At 42.6% G+C, this 18,524-nt stretch overlaps 2 protein-coding genes across 2 annotated transcripts in view; one reads left to right on the top strand and one right to left on the bottom strand.

The window, feature by feature from the left end:
* cdh23 (cadherin-related 23) overlaps nt 1-3,186 on the top strand; it is a 233,552-nt gene extending 230,366 nt beyond the window's left edge. The window contains exons 67-68 of the mRNA XM_062519065.1: nt 589-699; nt 1,171-3,186. Coding sequence (XP_062375049.1) covers nt 589-699; nt 1,171-1,518 — 459 coding nt within the window. The 3' untranslated portion in view covers nt 1,519-3,186. The remainder of the gene's footprint in view (nt 1-588; nt 700-1,170) is intronic.
* Nucleotides 3,187-4,000: 814 nt separating this feature from the next.
* Nucleotides 4,001-18,188, bottom strand: eif3s6ip (eukaryotic translation initiation factor 3, subunit 6 interacting protein). The gene is made up of 15 exons (XM_062519631.1): nt 18,035-18,188; nt 15,347-15,389; nt 14,990-15,200; nt 14,647-14,726; nt 14,473-14,534; nt 14,193-14,262; nt 13,773-13,846; nt 13,384-13,555; nt 10,917-11,071; nt 10,415-10,585; nt 6,052-6,185; nt 5,279-5,452; nt 4,862-5,051; nt 4,432-4,512; nt 4,001-4,240 (listed from the first exon to the last, which is right to left on the bottom strand). The coding sequence occupies exons 1-15, from the start codon at nt 18,065-18,067 to the stop codon at nt 4,169-4,171; spliced, it is 1,722 nt and encodes a 573-aa protein (XP_062375615.1). The 5' UTR covers nt 18,068-18,188; the 3' UTR covers nt 4,001-4,168.
* Nucleotides 18,189-18,524: the final 336 nt, after the last annotated feature.

The raw sequence follows: 18,524 nt of genomic DNA on the forward strand, positions 1-18,524 counted from the left end.
AATTGCATGGTGACTCAACTCAGGAGTATAAGTGAGCATGGTGTTAGCATTAGCGCCCAGGTGTTGCTCCTCCTGACGTGGCCTGTGACTGACAGGTGAGACGAGGCGACCGGCAGGCTGCACATGCGTCATTGGACGCATGCGCTAAGCCCCGCCCTCCCGGCAGGAGGCAGGAGGCTCGTCGCCATGGGGACTCACGAGAGCTCCGGTAAATGTTGATATAAAGAGGGGAAGACAAGAGGTGGTTTGGTGGAGAAATAAAATCTTACATTATAGGAGAGTTCCGGCCATCTATATGAAAAATGGCCAGAATTCTCCTGTAAGCCAAACTAGTTAAGCCAGTATTTAGCTAAGTTAATGATTCAGCTATCATCTTTAAAGCATGTGTAGTATGTTGATGTAAATGTAAATGGAACCAACATGTCAACTTAACATGAACCTGGAGAAAAAATAAATGCATATTTTGTTATGGTGTTTGTAAACAACTGCTAGTGTGCCCAGTGGAGTGAGTGCGATGGTTGTTTGAGTGTTTGCTCCCTCTGTGAAGACCACCTCTGTCCTAACGGATAACCGCTGCCGTCCTATCAGGGTTCCCTCCTCAAGGTGGTTCTGGACGACTACCTGAGGCTCAAAAAGCTGTTTGCCGCACGACTGGTAACCAAGTCGACCAGCCAAGGCGACCACTCGTCCGTCACCGAGGTGGGAGATGAGACTCCGAACTGTGCTGTGCTCTCTGCTGCTGTCTCACACCTGTCTCCCAGCTTCTCACTACTGTCTCATCCATGAGCAAAGACACCTGTGTTGTGTCTCTCCCTCTCTCGACTCCTCAGTCTCTGGGGTTGGCTACCTCTCCTGTCCCTCTAACTGCACTATTTTACCCCTTTCCAGTGTTGGGTGTGTGGCTTGTGTGTGTGTGTGTGAGTGTGTTCTCAGTCAGTCCACTCTCAGACTTCTCAGACCTGGCTTTAACCTATGTTCTCCTTTTGAAGGCCCCTCCTGCTTAAAGTGCATCTCTCTTTCATCTTTAGGGTTCTCTCCACCTGACAATTCTACTGCATGATTTAATTCTACATGTGCATCTACTGTACATGTGTGGAAGGATGTTTTTTGGTAGTCTTCCTCTAGCTTTGTTGCTCTTACTCTCTCTCTCGTCCATCTCTCCTGTTCCAGCTGATCCAGAGTGACCTGGATGAGGACGATGACGAGCGGCTGGGTGGCGGCGTACGCGGCGGCACGCTGCGCTTCAAGCACAAGCACCCGGTGGAGCTGCGCGGGCCCGAGGGCGTGCACGTGGTGCACGGCAGCACGGGCACGCTCCTGACCTCCGACCTCAACAGCCTGCCCGAGGACGACCAGCGGGCGCTGGCCCGCTCGCTGGAGGCGCTCAACGGCGATGGCGGCCTGTACGCCGAGCGCAACGCGCGCACCGAGTCGGCCAAGTCCACGCCGCTGCACCGGCACAAGGACGGCCACGGCCACGGGCTAGCCGAGAGCCCGCTGGAGGTGACGGAGTTATGACTAGCCGAGGCCTCGCTGGTCTGAGCTGAGCAGAGCAGAGCCCGCCTGTGCAGCCCTCCACTCTCCAGCAGCCACACCCTGCCTGCTCAACCTGCCCATGGCCTGCCCTGAGGGCATCGGGGACCAGGGCTGGGATGGACTGGGGGCAACAGCAGTGGATGACTGTAGTCCGTGGAGGGCATTAAACGTGTGGAAATGTGTTGTCTGGGGCAACAAAAAAAAACAAAGCCAAATTTTAAAAGAAGAATTGGAGCACTGACATCTTATGGACATCTTTGCTCTCACCCAGGTCAACAGAGATGAGAGTGTCAGTAACCATGGCTCAATAGGAATGACCTGTTCTTGATGAGGCATGAGAGAACAAAGTGTTCTCTTAGAGAAAATAGGGTTTTTTCTGTCATTTTGGCTTAGTATCTCGGATTGCATACATCCACACACGCACAGGAAGGGAAGAACTATCATTTTAAAAACAGAGCTCTCTCAGACCAGCGAACGGCCATTGATAGAAGTTAAAAAAAAAAAAATACAATGTGAACTGTAGTGTTTTGTATGTGAACTGGGGTAAAAAAAGAGACAACAGGAAAACTCAACTATCCAAGTGGATAATGAGTTAAAGTAGGAAGCTAACCGTTGGAGGTTCCCTTCAGGAAAACGGAAAAAAGGATCTTCCTGAACAACAAAAGAATAATAAAAAATAATAATCAACCAGCCTCCACAACATAAAAAAGGACTTCCTCTCAAGCCTCCCTCTTGTCGGGAAGCATTCAGGAGGCGAGACACTTCTTAAGCACAAAAAGGATCATGTGAAGAATCTTCACATCTTCATCAAGGCATGGACCTTGGACCTACGGAGGACTTTAACGTACAGACAGACCACCCACTGTTTGACACCACATCAATCTAGACCTGTTGTTGCATCGGAGCAAAAGAACCTAAACTCTCTTGGACAATGTGCTCCTCGGCGTCAGAGTGGCAATGCAGAAGGACAGTGTGTTCTAGCGAAACACAGTTCAGCTGCTCAGAAGCACGGCAGTTTTAATCGAGAGAAAAGGGACTAGATGCGGTGGTCGGATTGTGTGTTGTCTGTACTTCCTTGGACCCACCTTTTGCCTCTACAGTGGGTGACTTGCGGCGACATGGGTCTGGCCTTGATCAGACACACCTGTTTTGGAGTCAGCAGCTATATAGATGTGTTTATATAAAAAAAAGATAAAGGAACCGAAAAAAAAAGAAAAGATTATGTTAAAAAGCTTCGGTCCCAGCACTGTGGACAGATCAAATCCCCACTCGACTGACTTTACACTGCCACGTCAGATGAGAAAAAGAGAACATTGTTTTTTATTTTTATTTTCAAATTTTAATACAGTGAAAAGAGAGAAAAAGACAACAAAAATTGATATTTTTGAAGAAAAAATAGCTGACTTACCAAAATGAGTTGAGTGAAACTGGATGTCATCAGTCAGTGCATTTTTCTTCTTTTTTCTTGTAATGGTTCTCTCTGTATCTCAGCTGGGTTGAATTGCCAGGTCTGTTGTGTTAAGTCTTATTTTTATATTCTTGTTTTTTGTAAGTCTTATGTTTTTGTCATTGAATGTCTGTTGTCACCAGCTTGGGGGATAAATGTTGTTGGACGATCTGTGATAAATAAACCTAATTATGCAACGGTTATTCGCGCCTCAGGCCCAGAGATCGCTGGGATGGGGGCCAACTAAAACGTCACCCTGACCACAGCATTCCTCTTACTATTGCATCCAAGCGACAGGATATTAAACCTTGCCTGGGGAACACGCCCAGGCTACCAGACAGCATTGTCTGTGGCAGAAATACCCTCGTCTGTAGTCAGCACTCATATCAGGTTCAGCTCCATACGACAGACACACAACAAAGAGCTTGCACAGGGCAAGGAAAGACCCAAGACGATGTTCAGGTTTCACACAAAACGTTGCTGGAAAAAAACACATCTATCATTATCATTTTCAGATCACACTGACTGACGGTAAACCACAATCCAGATAGTTTGGAATTACTATGACGTTGGAAGCCAAAGGCTGTTTCCCTTTTACGCCTATAGGTGGGCCTAGCTGGCCATCAATCTTGTACTGCTCTTTTGAGATTGGTTAGGTCCTACTTTGTTTAGCCTCAGGTCCGTTGTATGTCATCTGTATGTAATGGCTCACTTACAATCGCTTTGAAACAGAATCAAATTCAGACTGCATTTATGACAGTAATAATTCTTTAAGACACATAATTGTAGTCATCCACACTTTGCCATTTTGCTGTCTCCCTGTCCAGTAATTTATTTATATTAAATAGGCTCCACGCGATTGTAAAGATTTTATGGGACGGTGGCTGGGTTTCATTGCAATCTGATGCATAGATCACATGATCGTTTGTAATGATGGGACAACAGCGCCCTCTTGTGACACCCAACAAAAAAAGGAAGTACAAGAAAGTATAAGCATTTAAGATCAAGAGACATCAAAACATTTCATCCACTTCAGATTTATTTCCATTTTTTTGTGTAAATTCAAAAAGGGTTACATAATCTGAACAGGGAAAACTGACTTTGGGGTTCAGAAAGATGGGCTCTGATTGGTTGGTCAGACGTGTGTAACTAGTAAAAATCCAGCTTCTGATTGGCTGGACAAGCTCATGAACGGGTGGCGGCAGTGGTACTTGTAGAGCTGCCACTCATAGGCATCTTCTTCAGGGTCCGGTTCAGCTGGGAGGAAGGAGGAACAAGAACAGGATTCAATATGACTTGTACTGAGTGAGTGTCTGCGCATTTTACGGCACAGTGCCTAGGAACTTTGAGTCCTGTATGTGTATATTGTATACTTTTCATATTTCATCGTACTAACTAAAAAGAAACATCACAATGATGATAAAGACCATCAGAGATCGGTCACTTACCTCCTCAAACTTGTGGATCTGTCGGATAAAGAAATCTCCATAGCGACGGGCCACTTTGGTGTCTGCGATGTGAATCATGTCCTGCGCGAAAATGTTAAAATGTTAGCAGCTGAATATGCATTGAACAAATCAACTGCAAATCTAGGTTCATTTTTAATTTCAGGTTTAAAAATGCCATAGCCCTGTGCACTTCTGCCTCTTCTGAGTTGTGAGATCAGTTGTGACACGAAAAGGTCTCGAAAACACATCAAGAAACCCTTGAAGAGCATATAATAAACCAACCCATGGCAACACACCAAACACTTCCTCCATTTCACTAAATCATTCAATAGGATATACAGCACAAATAACTTGAACAAATCTCAAGGTATCCCCCCCCTCTGCGAGCTGACCCTGTAGTCTCTGTGGTCATATGATAGCCGAGACTCACCCCATCAATGTAGAAGTCCACCTCGGAAGCGGACTGGAACTCTCCGTCCAGGGCAGAGATGCCGCTGGTCCACACCAGGTTCTTCATCTTGTGCTTGAAGACCAGCAGCTGGATGCGGAACTCCTGCTCGGACATGTCCAGGAATCCGGCCAGCTTGGCCACGGGCATGGTGGTGTAGAGCTTCAGGAAGCTAGAGAGGGAGGGAGGAGACCAGGTTTAAGGACACATAAACACATCAACTCCGACACAGCAATACACACACACACACACACACACGTGAAGGTTAGTTAAATAAATAAAAACAAAATAAAACTGTCTACACACACAGGAAAGTGTGGTGTCCGCAATCTATACACACACACACACACACACACACACACACACACACAGACCGACAGACAGACAGAATTGTGGTACCTGCGGATGGTGGAAAGCTGGGCCTGCTGCTGCACCTCTTCGGCGAAGACCTTGAGCTGCTGCTGGAAGGGCTCTTTGTGGTAGTTGGGGTGGACGTTGTCATAGTTGGGCACCACCGGGGACAGGAACTTGGGGCAGGCGAAGCTGAAGAGCTCCTCAAAGACAGTCAGGTCTCTGGAGGGCACCACAGAGCAAACAAGACATGCATTACAGTACATACATGAGGCCTAACATTCAAACCAGATCACACTGGACATGGTGTATGGGTGTAAAATACAGATTCTTTTGATCTGATCAATTAAGTCAAAGACTATGTCCCTTTGCAAAAACAGCATTTAGGACAACAGCATTAAAGGAACATTCCACCGTTGGGTTATTCATCCCCCCAAGATAAGGGAGCAACAACATTTTTGTCTCCGTACATGCGTTGGCAACACGCCCGCTATCTTAGCTTCGCATAGTGAATTGAATCTCTTAAGTGCTTAATTTTGTTGGCTAACTTTTACTCACAACACGTTATCCAGCGACAAGAGATTTCATTTCAGGGGTGCTGCTGGACTAAGACAGAGCATGGATGCATGTACGGAGACAAAAAAATGTTTTGCAACTATAGGGAAGTCGGTGAATAACTCAATGTCATAAAAAGATGGCGTATTCCTTTAAGTATGTGGGAGAGACAGACAGAGAGAGAGTGTGAGAATGAGAGAGTGTGAGTGTGTATGCGGGCATACATTAATGGTTAAAGTGTGTGTGAGTAAGAGGACTCCACTCACCCCTTCTGCATGCGGAGCATCTTGTCGCCGTACTTCTCCCGCAGCTGGGTGTGGATGCTCTCGTCGATCCTCATGGGGTACATGGTCAGGGCGATGGCCAGCAAGCCGTGCATCTGCTCGTTCTGCTTGTTAATCTGGTGGAGGGAGAGGAAGGCAATACAGTCCATAAGCAAAGGCATCACAAACCAATATCACTCTAACATCAACAGGGATTAAAGTTTTCCGGCACCGTGCCGGAATTCCGGCGTGCGGCCATTGACTGCGTTCATTTTTTAAAATATTATTTATTTGTTAACGCTATTGAAAAACACGCAGCATTCGTTAAGCTGAATTTCCTTTCCCTGCTCTCCCTCTCTGTCACTCCCGCGTCACGCACCCTTTAGTTTAATACACACACACTCAGACACCAGACTCCCCTTCGTGCACACCGCCTCTGTCTCCATAACGAGATCATCCCTGGAAGCGCGGTCGCACTAATGCACCTGACGCTGCGGGTGGAAGCATACGTTCTTCCGCAAATTTTGTAGACTATGCGTGCAACTTTACCAAACCGTATAGAAGTAAACGAATTCTCCTTGTCCCGCTCTCATGCGCACTCAATGGACAGACACCCGCCCCTCGACATGCACATTTAATCCAAACAAAACATTCACAATCGTGAACGCAATGACGCACAGAAGACGACTAGCTGAATTATTGTTACAGTAGTAGGCTATGCTGCACACATCTGATTAAAACTCTGCATTCAAGTTGACTGACCATCTCAATACCAATGTTTTTCAACTCCAAGATTTAAAGGGCCTGTCCCAAGGAGAAAAAGTATGAGCTTACCTTGAAACTTAAACACACGTGGGGACACTGAACAGTCCAACCAGCTAGAGTATGATAAACTAGCCAACTATGCTATTTTGTTTACAATATTTTGAGGCTTCAATGAAACAGCTGAATTTAAGAGGTGCAGTTGTAATATGAATAGCAGGCTATAAGCTGCATAAAGTTTGCTGTTATGAATATCAGAAATGTCAGTATACAGAATGTATATAAATAATTACACGTGTGTGTGTGTGTGTGTGTGTGTGTGTGTGTGTGTGTGTGTGTGTGTGTGTGTGTGTGTGTGTGTGCGCTTTACATCTTGTTAAAAAATCATTAAATAAATAAATTCACATTATGTGAAAGCAAAGTGTCAGACATGAGGCGACCACCACATATTGCCTTCTAATCTGTGGGAAACACTGTTATTACTCTTTAGAAAGAGAATCATTGTCTTTTTTTGAATACCTTAACTTAAATGGTTGCAACTAAATCTTATTCTTCAAATGCCTGCCTTCCAATTTCACATAGCTGACAATATGACACCTTATGATTGTAGGTCAATTTGTAACCTGTCAAAGACAAAGATTAGCAGCAAAACTTGATATAAAAAGAAATCCTAAATGCTACATGTAGCATATTGTAGTGTGTTGGACTACTATTGCCACCTATTGGCCTTTCTTGGGGTCCAACATCACAAACAAGGCCTGTGTCGTGTGCAAACACTCCAAAAAGTAAACCGGTTTCCAATACATAGATTTCTCGAAAACATGCGCGCGCACGCAAGGGGCAGAAAGCACCATGAACAGCATTAAGCAGCTGCTCTCCGTGAAAAGATTAAAATGAATTTTAGTGCCGAAAACAGCACTATTCGAAATGACGATGGTTAGAGAATGTTCAGGGATGTAAAGTAATGCATATATTTGCCAGAAACCACCAAAACCGCCAAAAAGACGATGTTTTATAAATAATGAAAACGAACGACAAACTCTGAAATAAGCACATAAATGAGATGTTATCATCATTTAGACAACAGTGGCATACAAAAAATGCCGATTATAGCGTACAGCAGCTGGTTATTAGGTTACAGGGATTAAAGCAAAAAAAAATCCTGAGCCTGAACTTTTTTAGACTCGTGCATGCGACTCTATACGACACTATGTTGGTCGATCGATTGGAAACCGGTTTACTTTTTGGAGTGTTTGCACACGACACAGGCCTTGTTTGTGATGTTGGACACCAAGAAAGGCCAATAGGTGCCAATTGTAGTCCAACACACTACAATTGTATACATTTTTTATATCAAGTTTTGCTGCTAATCTTTGTCTTTGACAGGTTACAAATTCACCTACAATCATAAGGTGTCATGTTGTAAGGATATGTGAAATTGGAAGGCAGGCATTTGAAGAATAAGATTTAGTTGCAACCATTTAAGTTAAGGTATTCAAAAAAAAGACAATGATTCTCTTTCTAAAGAGTAATAACAGTCTTTCCCACAGATTAGAAGGCAATGTGTGGTGGTCGCCTCATGTCTGACTTTTTATCGCTTTGCTTTCATATAATGTGAATTTATTTATTTAATGATTTTTTAACAAGATGTAAAGCACACACACACACACACACGTTTATTTATACATTCTGTATACTGACATTTCTGATATTCATAACAGCAAACTTTATGCAGCTTATAGCCTGCTATTCATATTACAACTCCACCTCTTAAATTCAGCTGTTTGATTGAAGCCTCAAAATATTGTAAACAATAGCATAGTTGGCTAGTTTATCATATACTCTAGCTGGTTGGACTGCAGTGTCCCCACGTGTGTTTAAGTTTCAAGGTAAGCTCATACTTTTTCTCCTTGGGACAGGCCCTTTAAATCTTGGAGTTGAAAAACATTGGTATTTAGATGGTCAGTCAACTTGAATGCAGAGTTTTAATCAGATGTGTGTAGCATAGCCTACTAATGATGCTAACCGTATTTAACAATAATTCAGCTAGTCGTCTTCTGTGCGTCATTGCGTTCACGATTGTGAATATTTTGTTTGGATTAAATGTGCATGTCGATGGGCGGGTGTCCATTGAGTGTGCACGAGAGCGGGCCAAGGAAAATTCGTTTAGTTCTATACTGTTTGGTAAAATTGCACGCATAGTCTACAAAATTTGCGGAAGAACTTATGCTTCCACCCGCAGCGTCAGGTGCATCAGTGTGACCACGCTTCCAGGGATGATCTCGTTATGGAGACAGACGCGGTGTGCACGAAGGGGAGTCTGTGTCTGTGTCCGAGTGTGTGTGTGTGAGTGTGTATTAAAGGGCGCGTGACGCGTGAGTGACAGAGAGGGAGAGCAGAGAAAGGAAATTCAGCTTAACGAATGCTGCGTGTTTTTCAATAGCGTTAACAAATAAATAATATTCTAAAAAATGAACGCAGTCAATGCCCGCACGCCGGAATTCCGGCACGGTGCCGGAAAACTTTAATCCCTGAGGTTAACTTTATAACGTTAAGACCGGCCATTCGGCGTCTTCTGCCCCGTGGGTGCGCGCGCATCTAGTTTTGTTAGTAAACAGGAAATCTGTGTATCGATCAACCAACATGTACGGGATAATGGACGACACGCCGTGCGGTTATTCAAAGTTAATGCACGTTCTAGACGGTGATACGGCCCGACGCGAAGCGGAGGGACGTTCCGTCTAGAAAAGTGCATTAACTTTGAATAACCGCACGGCGTGAAGTCCATTATCCCGCTTATTCCACTGTTGCCACTGCGTTGTGTTCGTTTCCGGTGCTAATTTAAATGTTTTAATCGCTAGAACTGTTTTGTTTGTAGAACTACTTTTCCCAGACACATTTCAACTAATTTCTCAAACTGCGGTTACTAGTTCTAAATGGATGGTTGCTATGGCCAAAAGCCAGTCGTTAGTTCTAATCTCCCGTTGTCAAGCTGGCATATCCCAAGATTCTGATCAACGTTAACTTTGAAAGATTGCTATTTTTCTTAGCCTACTGCCACCTAACTAGCTAAATGACACCTCTGTCATATGCTAAACGTTACTATGATCTGAACGTCTGTATTTTACAGCTTGTATGTAACGTGACAGTGCATTTAAACTTCACAACAAGTTTGGCGAATTAATATTCAAGTGTAATACGGTCAAAAACAATGGAACTACTTCATAGCCGTGCGTATATCTAAAGTTAATGCACACCCTTATAGAACGCAGAACAATGGGGAACTCAACCAAGCAGTGGAATAAAGTGTCATATAGAGTCGCATGCACGAGTCTAAAAAAGTTCAGGCTCAGGATTTTTTTTTGCTTTAATCCCTGCATCAATCCATCTGAGCTAAAACGACCCCATTTCCTAGCTTTCTAGGAAGACTAGAAATTAGAAGATGATTGGTTGTCTTGTCCTGTATTTTCAGCAAATAAACTGCTGTAACATGAAATACCTTATACAAGAAACAAGCTTTGGACATGTTTGTGTTTGAGTTCAAGTTCTTGGAGACAACAAAAGAGCTCCTGTGCAGAGAGCAGGCTCAGGAGAAGGGACTGACCATCTCGTATTTGTAGGTGGAGCGCTGGAACATGTTCCGCGTGCGCTGGATGTAGAGCAGGATGTTGGCGAAGACGCGGATGGCGTCCTGGTAGCGGCGCATCATCAGGTAGGCGAAGCCCACGTAGTAGTAGGTGGTGATCTGGCACTCGGGAACGCGAGAGTACATGCTCTGATGGAGGACAGAGACAAAGGGGGTCAGTGTGGTACAACAGAAAAGAAAGTGTGTTTGAGAGACTGCAGGAATTATGGGACTTAACACTTTGTAAAAACACAAAGCATTATACCACTCAGACTCATACCAAGTAATAATAATAATCTCACTATTACTTTAATGTATTAAAGTAATTTAGGCCCGAACAAAAAAACAAACAAACAAATAAAAAGTAAAGAGCCATCCCTGGCCATGGTCATCAAACACACTGGGCAGGATGCACAGCTATGCAGACCCAACCACACACTCAGCAGCATCACAGGGCCAGTGTGCAGTACTACAGGCCTACCTTCTTGTTGAGCTCGATGTTCTCCAGGACCTTGATGGCCTGGTAGTAGTCGCCCAGCAGTGAGTGCAGGCGCAGCAGCCCCACCAGGCTGAAGTAGCCCAGCATCTTGTAGAGCGAGTGGCGCCCGTACTCCCCAGCCACGCTCTCAGGGTCACCTGCGGCCAGGACACAGCAGACCACAGCAGATCAGATCAGATCACTTGTCAATGGGGTCAGGAAACTACTTTCACTGATTTTTTTTAATTGAGTGATGGATGGCTTTCTTTGAGTTTGTAGGAGACAAAGTAACTCAATTTCATCACATCACTTTCATAAACTATGATGAATGAACTGCAGGTGGGTGTCAAAAAAACAAGAATTTTGTGGGAAAAGTTCATTTTTTACACCCTAATCTCAGAATATCAGAATAAAAAATTAATAACATTGAAATGTAGAACTTCAGAAATATGTGATAAGTTGGTAAGTTAGTCCCTTTTGCTTGTGCATCTTTTCCTACTATATTTTATCTTTCAGTGAACTTTCCACTCATATGCTTTGATACAGGCCTTTCAGCAAATACCCTCTTTGTCTTATCCTCCTTGTGGAGTGCAGGGATTAAAGCAAAAAAAAATCCTGAGCCTGAACTTTTTTAGACTCGTGCATGCGACTCTATACGACACTATGGTGGTCGATCGATTGGAAACCGGTTTACTTTTTGGAGTGTTTGCACACGACACAGGCCTTGTTTGTGATGTTGGACCCCAAGAAAGGCCAATAGGTGGCAATAGTAGTCCAACACACTACAATATGCTACATGTAGCATTTAGGATTTCTTTTTATATCAAGTTTTGCTGCTAATCTTTGTCTTTGACAGGTTACAAATTGACCTACAATCATAAGGTGTCATGTTGTCAGGCTATGTGAAATTGGAAGGCAGGCATTTGAAGAATAAGATTTAGTCGCAACCATTTAAGTTAGGGTATTCAAAAAAAGACAATGATTCTCTTTCTAAAGAGTAATAACAGTGTTTCCCACAGATTAGAAGGCAATATGTGGTGGTCGCCTCATGTCTGACACTTTGCTTTCACATAATGTGAATTTATTTATTTAATGATTTTTTTAACAAGATGTAAAGCGCACACACACACACACACACACACACACACACACACGTGTAATTATTTATATACATTCTGTATACTGACATTTCTGATATTCATAACAGCAAACTTTATGCAGCTTATAGCCTGCTATTCATATTACAACTCCACCTCTTAAATTCAGCTGTTTGATTGAAGCCTCGAAATATTGTAAACAAAGTAGCATAGTTGGCTAGTTTATAATACTCTAGCTGGTTGGACTGTTCAGTGTCCCCACGGGTGTTTAAGTTTCAAGGTAAGCTCATACTTTTTCTCCTTGGGACAGGCCCTTTAAATCTTGGAGTTGAAAAACATTGGTATTGAGATGGTCAGTCAACTTGAATGCAGAGTTTTAATCAGATGTGTGCAGCTTAGCCTACTAATGATGCTAACCGTATTTAACAATAATTCAGCTAGTCGTCTTCTGTGCGTCATTGCGTTCACGATTGTGAATGTTTTGTTTGGATTAAATGTGCATGTCGAGGGCGGGTGTCCATTGAGTGCGCACGAAAGCGGGCCAAGGAGAATTCGTTTAGCCTACTTCTATACGGTTTGGTAAAGTTGCACGCATAGTCTACAAAATTTGCGGAAGAACTTATGCTTCCACCCGCAGCGTCAGGTGCATTAGTGCGACCGCGCTTCCAGGGATGATCTGATCTCGTTATGGAGACAGACGCGGTGTGCACGAAGGGGAGTTTGTGTCTGTGTCTGAGTGTGTGTGTGTGTGAGTGTATATTAAAGGGTGCGTGACGCGTGAGTGACAGAGAGGGAGAGCAGGGAAAGGAAATTCAGCTTAACGAATGCTGCGTGTTTTTCAATGGCGTTAACAAATAAATAATATTTTAAAAAATGAACGCAGTCAATGGCCGCACGCCGGAATTCCGGCACGGTGCCGGAAAACTTTAATCCCTGGGAGTGTGTCAATAACGGTCTCCTGGACAACTGTCAAGTCTGGAGTCCTCCCAATGATTGTGGTTGTGTGTATTGAACCACACTGGGAGATTTAAGGAAGAAGGAAGAGACCCTCATTACCTTGAGGGAACCTTTACAGGTGTTTTGAGTTAATTGAGATGCTTAGAGATCTTCTCAGGTTGACATTTCTGTTTTATGAACTTCTTATTCTAATATTTTGAGACAGCCTATTTTTTTTTAGCTATATAAGCTCATTAAGCTGTAAACTCACTCAAACCCAATCAAGTAGGACCCAATATCCATCAAAATGTTTCAGAGCACCTTTAGATACTGAGGGTCCAAGTCAAACCACACAAAAGCAATTGTATAAAGATCACCAGTACACGTCACATCCTGCACAACTGAAGAATGTAGTAGCGTCTCATCTCTCATCTTACCTCCACTCGTGTAGACCTCCAGCTGTCCGTTGATGTTGCTTTTGTCTACCAGAGAGTGGAGCACGTTCAGCACGCTGTGCACATTCCAGATCTTGGGGTTGTTGCGGAGGAACTCGATCTCCTCCTCAGACTTCTTGGCCGTTTTACACCGGTACTGGCTGAAGGACTGGAACTACAGAGGTGAAAGAGCAAAAGGGCACAGGATTAAACCTCCAAATACCCAAATGCTATTGAGGCGACAATACAGTGCATTCATTAAATAGTGTTGGTGAAATCAAATTGCACCAACTAACATTGACTTTTATCTACCAGGTTTTTTATATAATATATAATATAATATATACTATACTTATACTTATACTATACACTAGCATTGACTTTGGCTTTACCTGGTAGATGAACTCGTCGATGATGTCCCAAAGCCACTGGTTGGGAAGCTCCAGAGGTGCGGGGCCATCGGCATCTACAGAGAAAGCACAACACAGAGGGTCAGACCAGCATCAGGAGGAGGAATTCATCAACTGGAGACTTAAAAATATTACATTATCCAGTCACAAATCATTTGCAAGGCATCCCCCTCTTGAGAGTGACCTCAGATCTTCAATGGATACACATATAAACTGCAAACTAGACAAAAGTAATACTAAGTACAACACCGATAATTCAGCCTCTCAAGACACTTTACTTTGAGTTACGTAGAGTACAGTGTGTACTAAAGGGTACTCTGCATGTTGTTCAAAGAGATTAAACCATGTGTATCAAATCAACTAAGGAGTTAGATTAGGACACTTCAAAAGAAATATACTTACTGAGAATGTAGTTGAAAAGATTGCAATAGTTATAATATGATTCAAATCTCTGTTCCAGGGTTGGTCCTCCCTAAGAAAATATTACAGAATATATTAGATCACGCCTCTAAAACTACTACATCTACACAACAATCTCACCTCATCAACCTCTAAAATAGAATTTCCATGCTATGCCAAGATTACTAGTGAAATACCTATTTGTAATATTGGGAACATTCACTATTAACACAACAGCAGGTTTATCATCCATAGAAAATACAAAAAATCCAGTCAAACTTACGCTAACTTTAGCATAGATGTGCCTGTAGTACAACTCTTTATAAAGAATCAAGAACACCGCATCTGCAGGGGGATGAAAGAGAGATAACAAAATCATCTCACATGAAGAAATCTCACATAACAGAAATCAATCATGTATGCTCCAAAGTCCAAATAAATGGTCAAACAATCTTACCATTGCCCACCAGCGAAGCGATGGCCTCTGCCTCAGGCCAGGGAGAGGTCTTAAAAAATCTGTCAGTGAGTTTGTTCCAGCTGGACAAGAGAGATTCAATAGCATTAAGAATTTAATACCAACAGCAGAACACCACTATCTCCATACTACAGCTCCAATAAACACCTCCTTCTTATAATAGCTGACATCATCCGCAATGTTTTTTTTAGCAAAAAAGCCACACATACAATGGTGGTTAATTGATCAACACAAACAAACAATGACATTAACCTTCAAATGATCATTCAAATTAATCTCATTGGCAAATGTTTCTGGAAGAGTGAACAACTCTATAAAAACACACCTGTTCTCGTAAACATCCTGGATCTCATAGATTTTCTGCTCGATGCTCTCGCTGGACACCCGATTGGCCTGCAGCTCGTACACCTTCTGGTCGATGAGATCTGAGGTGGTCTTGTGAAAGTACTGCAGGAAGTTCTTGATCACCTCAGGGATGACATGGTAGGTCTGCTGCTCATACTGACGCTCAAATGCCAAGTCAGCTTTTGGGTCGCCTGAGGGACAAAGCCAAAGTGGGGGAAGAAGACTGAGCGGGCCTGACCAACTTAAAGTAGCCTATGTCAAGAGAAGCAGGATAACATAGAATTCACATCATGGCACAGCACAATAATTATAAGACAACTCCACATATGTTACTTACCAGTGTGAAGATCATAGTCATTGGTATATGAATATGGGTCATACTGTAAAGATTAAGAAATGACATTAGACAAGCAGATATTAATAATCAAGAAATTCAATTGACATTAGGCCTAGATCAAACAGAAAAACGAAAAACGAAAAACGACAGGGAAGCAGGTCCGTGGATCTTCTGGCCAATCGATTTTCATTTCAGAAATCAGAATGGGTAAACAAAAAATAAAGAATATTTCACTTTTTCAATTGACAATAGAAAAACGGAAAACGCAGATCTGGTCGTTTTCTGTTTTCACCAGTATTTTTCACACATGGAATCACAGACAATAAAAATAAACCCCAAAATCCTGAAATTCATCTTGTAAACTCTGAAATCCATCTGTCAACTGGCTTCCTTGATGACGTTCCACGATTGATGACGTTTCTACGACAGATGTGGCACCTTGATTTGTCAACTTTCTGATATAAACTGGAGACGAACGAATACAAATATGCATGACATCTTTAAATGTCAGAATTGATTGTAGTAGGCTACGTGCACTGGATTATGAATATGCCACCAAAACATATTACTTAAATAAAATAATTATGATTCCACATGGGTATCTATCGAACCGCAGCCACGCACTTGCTTACGCCACGAACCAACCAAGACCGGAACGTGAAGTGCACTTTACTTATACCATTAAAACATGTCAACTCATGTTATTATGATTGTAGCAAGTTAACATGACTGATCATGTTACAGTATCTGGCTACCGAGTTATCTTTGCCGTTGCCCAAGCCATTTAGTTGACCTTCTAAGTTGGTTATCATGGTTAAGTTTTACAAACGTTAGTCAGTGGCCGTAACAGAAACATGAACGCCAGCTGAAATAAAAATGTTTTGTCTAATTGTGCATCCTTTTCTCCTAGATAAGACTACCTTTTAAGAATTCAGTTCATGAAACACTGCCATTGAAACGCATGGGCAGGAAAAGTGTCCATATTTTGCGCATTTACGCACAAGGATAGTAAAAACTCAATAATACACGTAGGCTTGTAGGATATTAACGATAATGTTGCTGACATGTAAAACATGGCTTTGATAGATGTTTTAGAATAGGCTATAGTAGGCCTATGTCTCATTCTGTGCATTATTGTGTTGTGGCGTAACAGGTTATTGCTTAGACTAGAGGCTTACTTTATGCTATAGGCTAATCTGTGGGTTCTATCCTCGCCTCTATCCGTTGCTTTTATACTTATATCTTTTTAGATCAGCAATGCTTCCACAATGTGAGCTACAGACAGACTAGGTGGCCACAGACAGCCTGACGAGCAGGCAGTGAACATGATCGGTCATAACTTGCTACAATCATGATAACATACAGTTTAACTTCCTGTGTTGCGCCACCTACCCAGTCCATCACACCCAATGAAAAAAAAAATGAAAAAACAATAATGCTTAAAGGGATAGTTCGGGTTTTAAGACACTTAGTTATATGGGTTCCCTGTCAGCAACGTTGTGCATCAGCACTGACTTACCCCCCGACAGCGTCCTGTGAGCCGAGATCCAGCCGGTTTTTGATCGTTTTTGATGCCGGACTATTTTCTTCAGCAGGTTTCTGGGGTCACGAAAGTAAAGTGTTTTTCTTCTCAAAACCATATGCGTTCAACAGAGTGATATATTTGCACCACAAAAACGTTGTCCAGCTGTCAGTAGCGCGCAGTGATAGGAATCGCGAAAAATAAGTAAGTGATATAACGAGGTTTGAATTTTTCCTGGACAACGTTTTTGTGGTGCAAATATATCACTCTTTTGAACGCATATGGTTTTGAGAAGAAAAACACTTAACTTTCGTGACCCCAGAAACTTGCCGGACTACTTTCTTCACCATCAAAAACCGGCTGGATCTCGGCTCACAGGACGCTGTTGCGGGGTAAGTCAGTGCTGATGCACAACGTTGCTGACGGGGAACCCATATAACTTCGTGTCTTAAAACCCGAACTATCCCTTTAACAACAAAATCACGGACCTTTTTTGTTGTCTGTAATTCCATGTATGGAAAATACTGATGAAAACAGAAAACGACTAGATCTGCGTTTTCCGTTTTTCTATTTTCTAATTAAAAAGTGAAATATTCTTTATTTTTTGTTTATCCATTCTCATTCATGAAACGAAAATCGATTGGCCAGAAGATCCACGGACCGAAGCATTAGGGCTGGGCTTCCCCACATACACAAACTCAATATGCCTTTAATTAAATATTTAATGCGCTTAAGCTACATCTGAAAACATAATGACATCAGAAGAGATATACAAACTGTCAATAACAAGTCCATAAAATGAAAATCCAAAAACGGCACCTGACTGTAACGTTAACGTTATCTTATTGTGGCAGAATGACAATAGCGAATAACGTTGCAACTGTTGACTTTGTTTTACTTAAAAAGCTAAGCACGAAAGTGTGTAGCAATAAAAACACGATACTAAATGGCAGTAGATCATTGCAATCCAACACAGTTTGAATGCAACGGGGTTTCTTTCAGCATGACGAGCTAGCTAGCAAATGCGAATGATGCTGTGTACGTTACTAAAAGCATCTGCCGGTTAGCCTTCTGTTAGCTAACTAGCTAGGTGCGCCATCACGGACAAGATAAGTCACATGGCGGCGAAGTGTACTAAATAAAACGAAATATATTGTGGTACGTACCTCCTCTTCCTCTTCCTTTGCGGGGAAAGACATCTTGGACAACTTTATTTAATCCTCTTTCTTGTAAATTTCAGACCCCTGCCTCAGTCCACCACCATGCTACTCGCGCTGTAATGGGTGGAAAAGGAATGGAGTACATTTCCGATGGTGCTTGAATGAGCACTGAGGCATTATGGGATTGTGGAGGACCAACCCCTAATGAAAACAATGATAAGTTAATAACTAGGCACGTATACCATATGTCCTGTAATTTAAAAGTAATATATATGCTAAATCACTGAAGACTATTGGTCTACATCAATATATTGAGGGAGTGTGAAGCAAAGAGTAGCCTATTAGTCTCTCTTCTATTCAGTCTGTGACTTTTATTTCTTTAAATGTGAAACGTATCTTGTAATTTTGTCATATGTGTTCGTAATTTCTGATTTTCACATTCTGTCTTTGCCTTTGGCATTCCCTTGCGTGACAGAGTTGAGCCGAGCACAGTTGA

The sequence above is a fragment of the Sardina pilchardus genome, chromosome 18, assembly GCF_963854185.1.
Source record: "Sardina pilchardus chromosome 18, fSarPil1.1, whole genome shotgun sequence".
NCBI lineage: Eukaryota > Metazoa > Chordata > Actinopteri > Clupeiformes > Clupeidae > Sardina > Sardina pilchardus.

Bases quoted from the DNA above. Each gene is read 5' to 3' on its own strand.
- eif3s6ip (XM_062519631.1), bottom strand. From the start codon at position 18,067: ATGTCTTTCCCCGCAAAGGAAGAGGAAGAGGAG. The intron at 14,535-14,646 runs GTAAGATTGTTT...ATCCCCCTGCAG, and splicing joins CGCTTCGCTGGTGGGCAATG to ATGCGGTGTTCTTGATTCTT. The intron at 4,241-4,431 runs GTAAGTGACCGA...CCTTCCTCCCAG, and splicing joins AGATCCACAAGTTTGAGGAG to CTGAACCGGACCCTGAAGAA.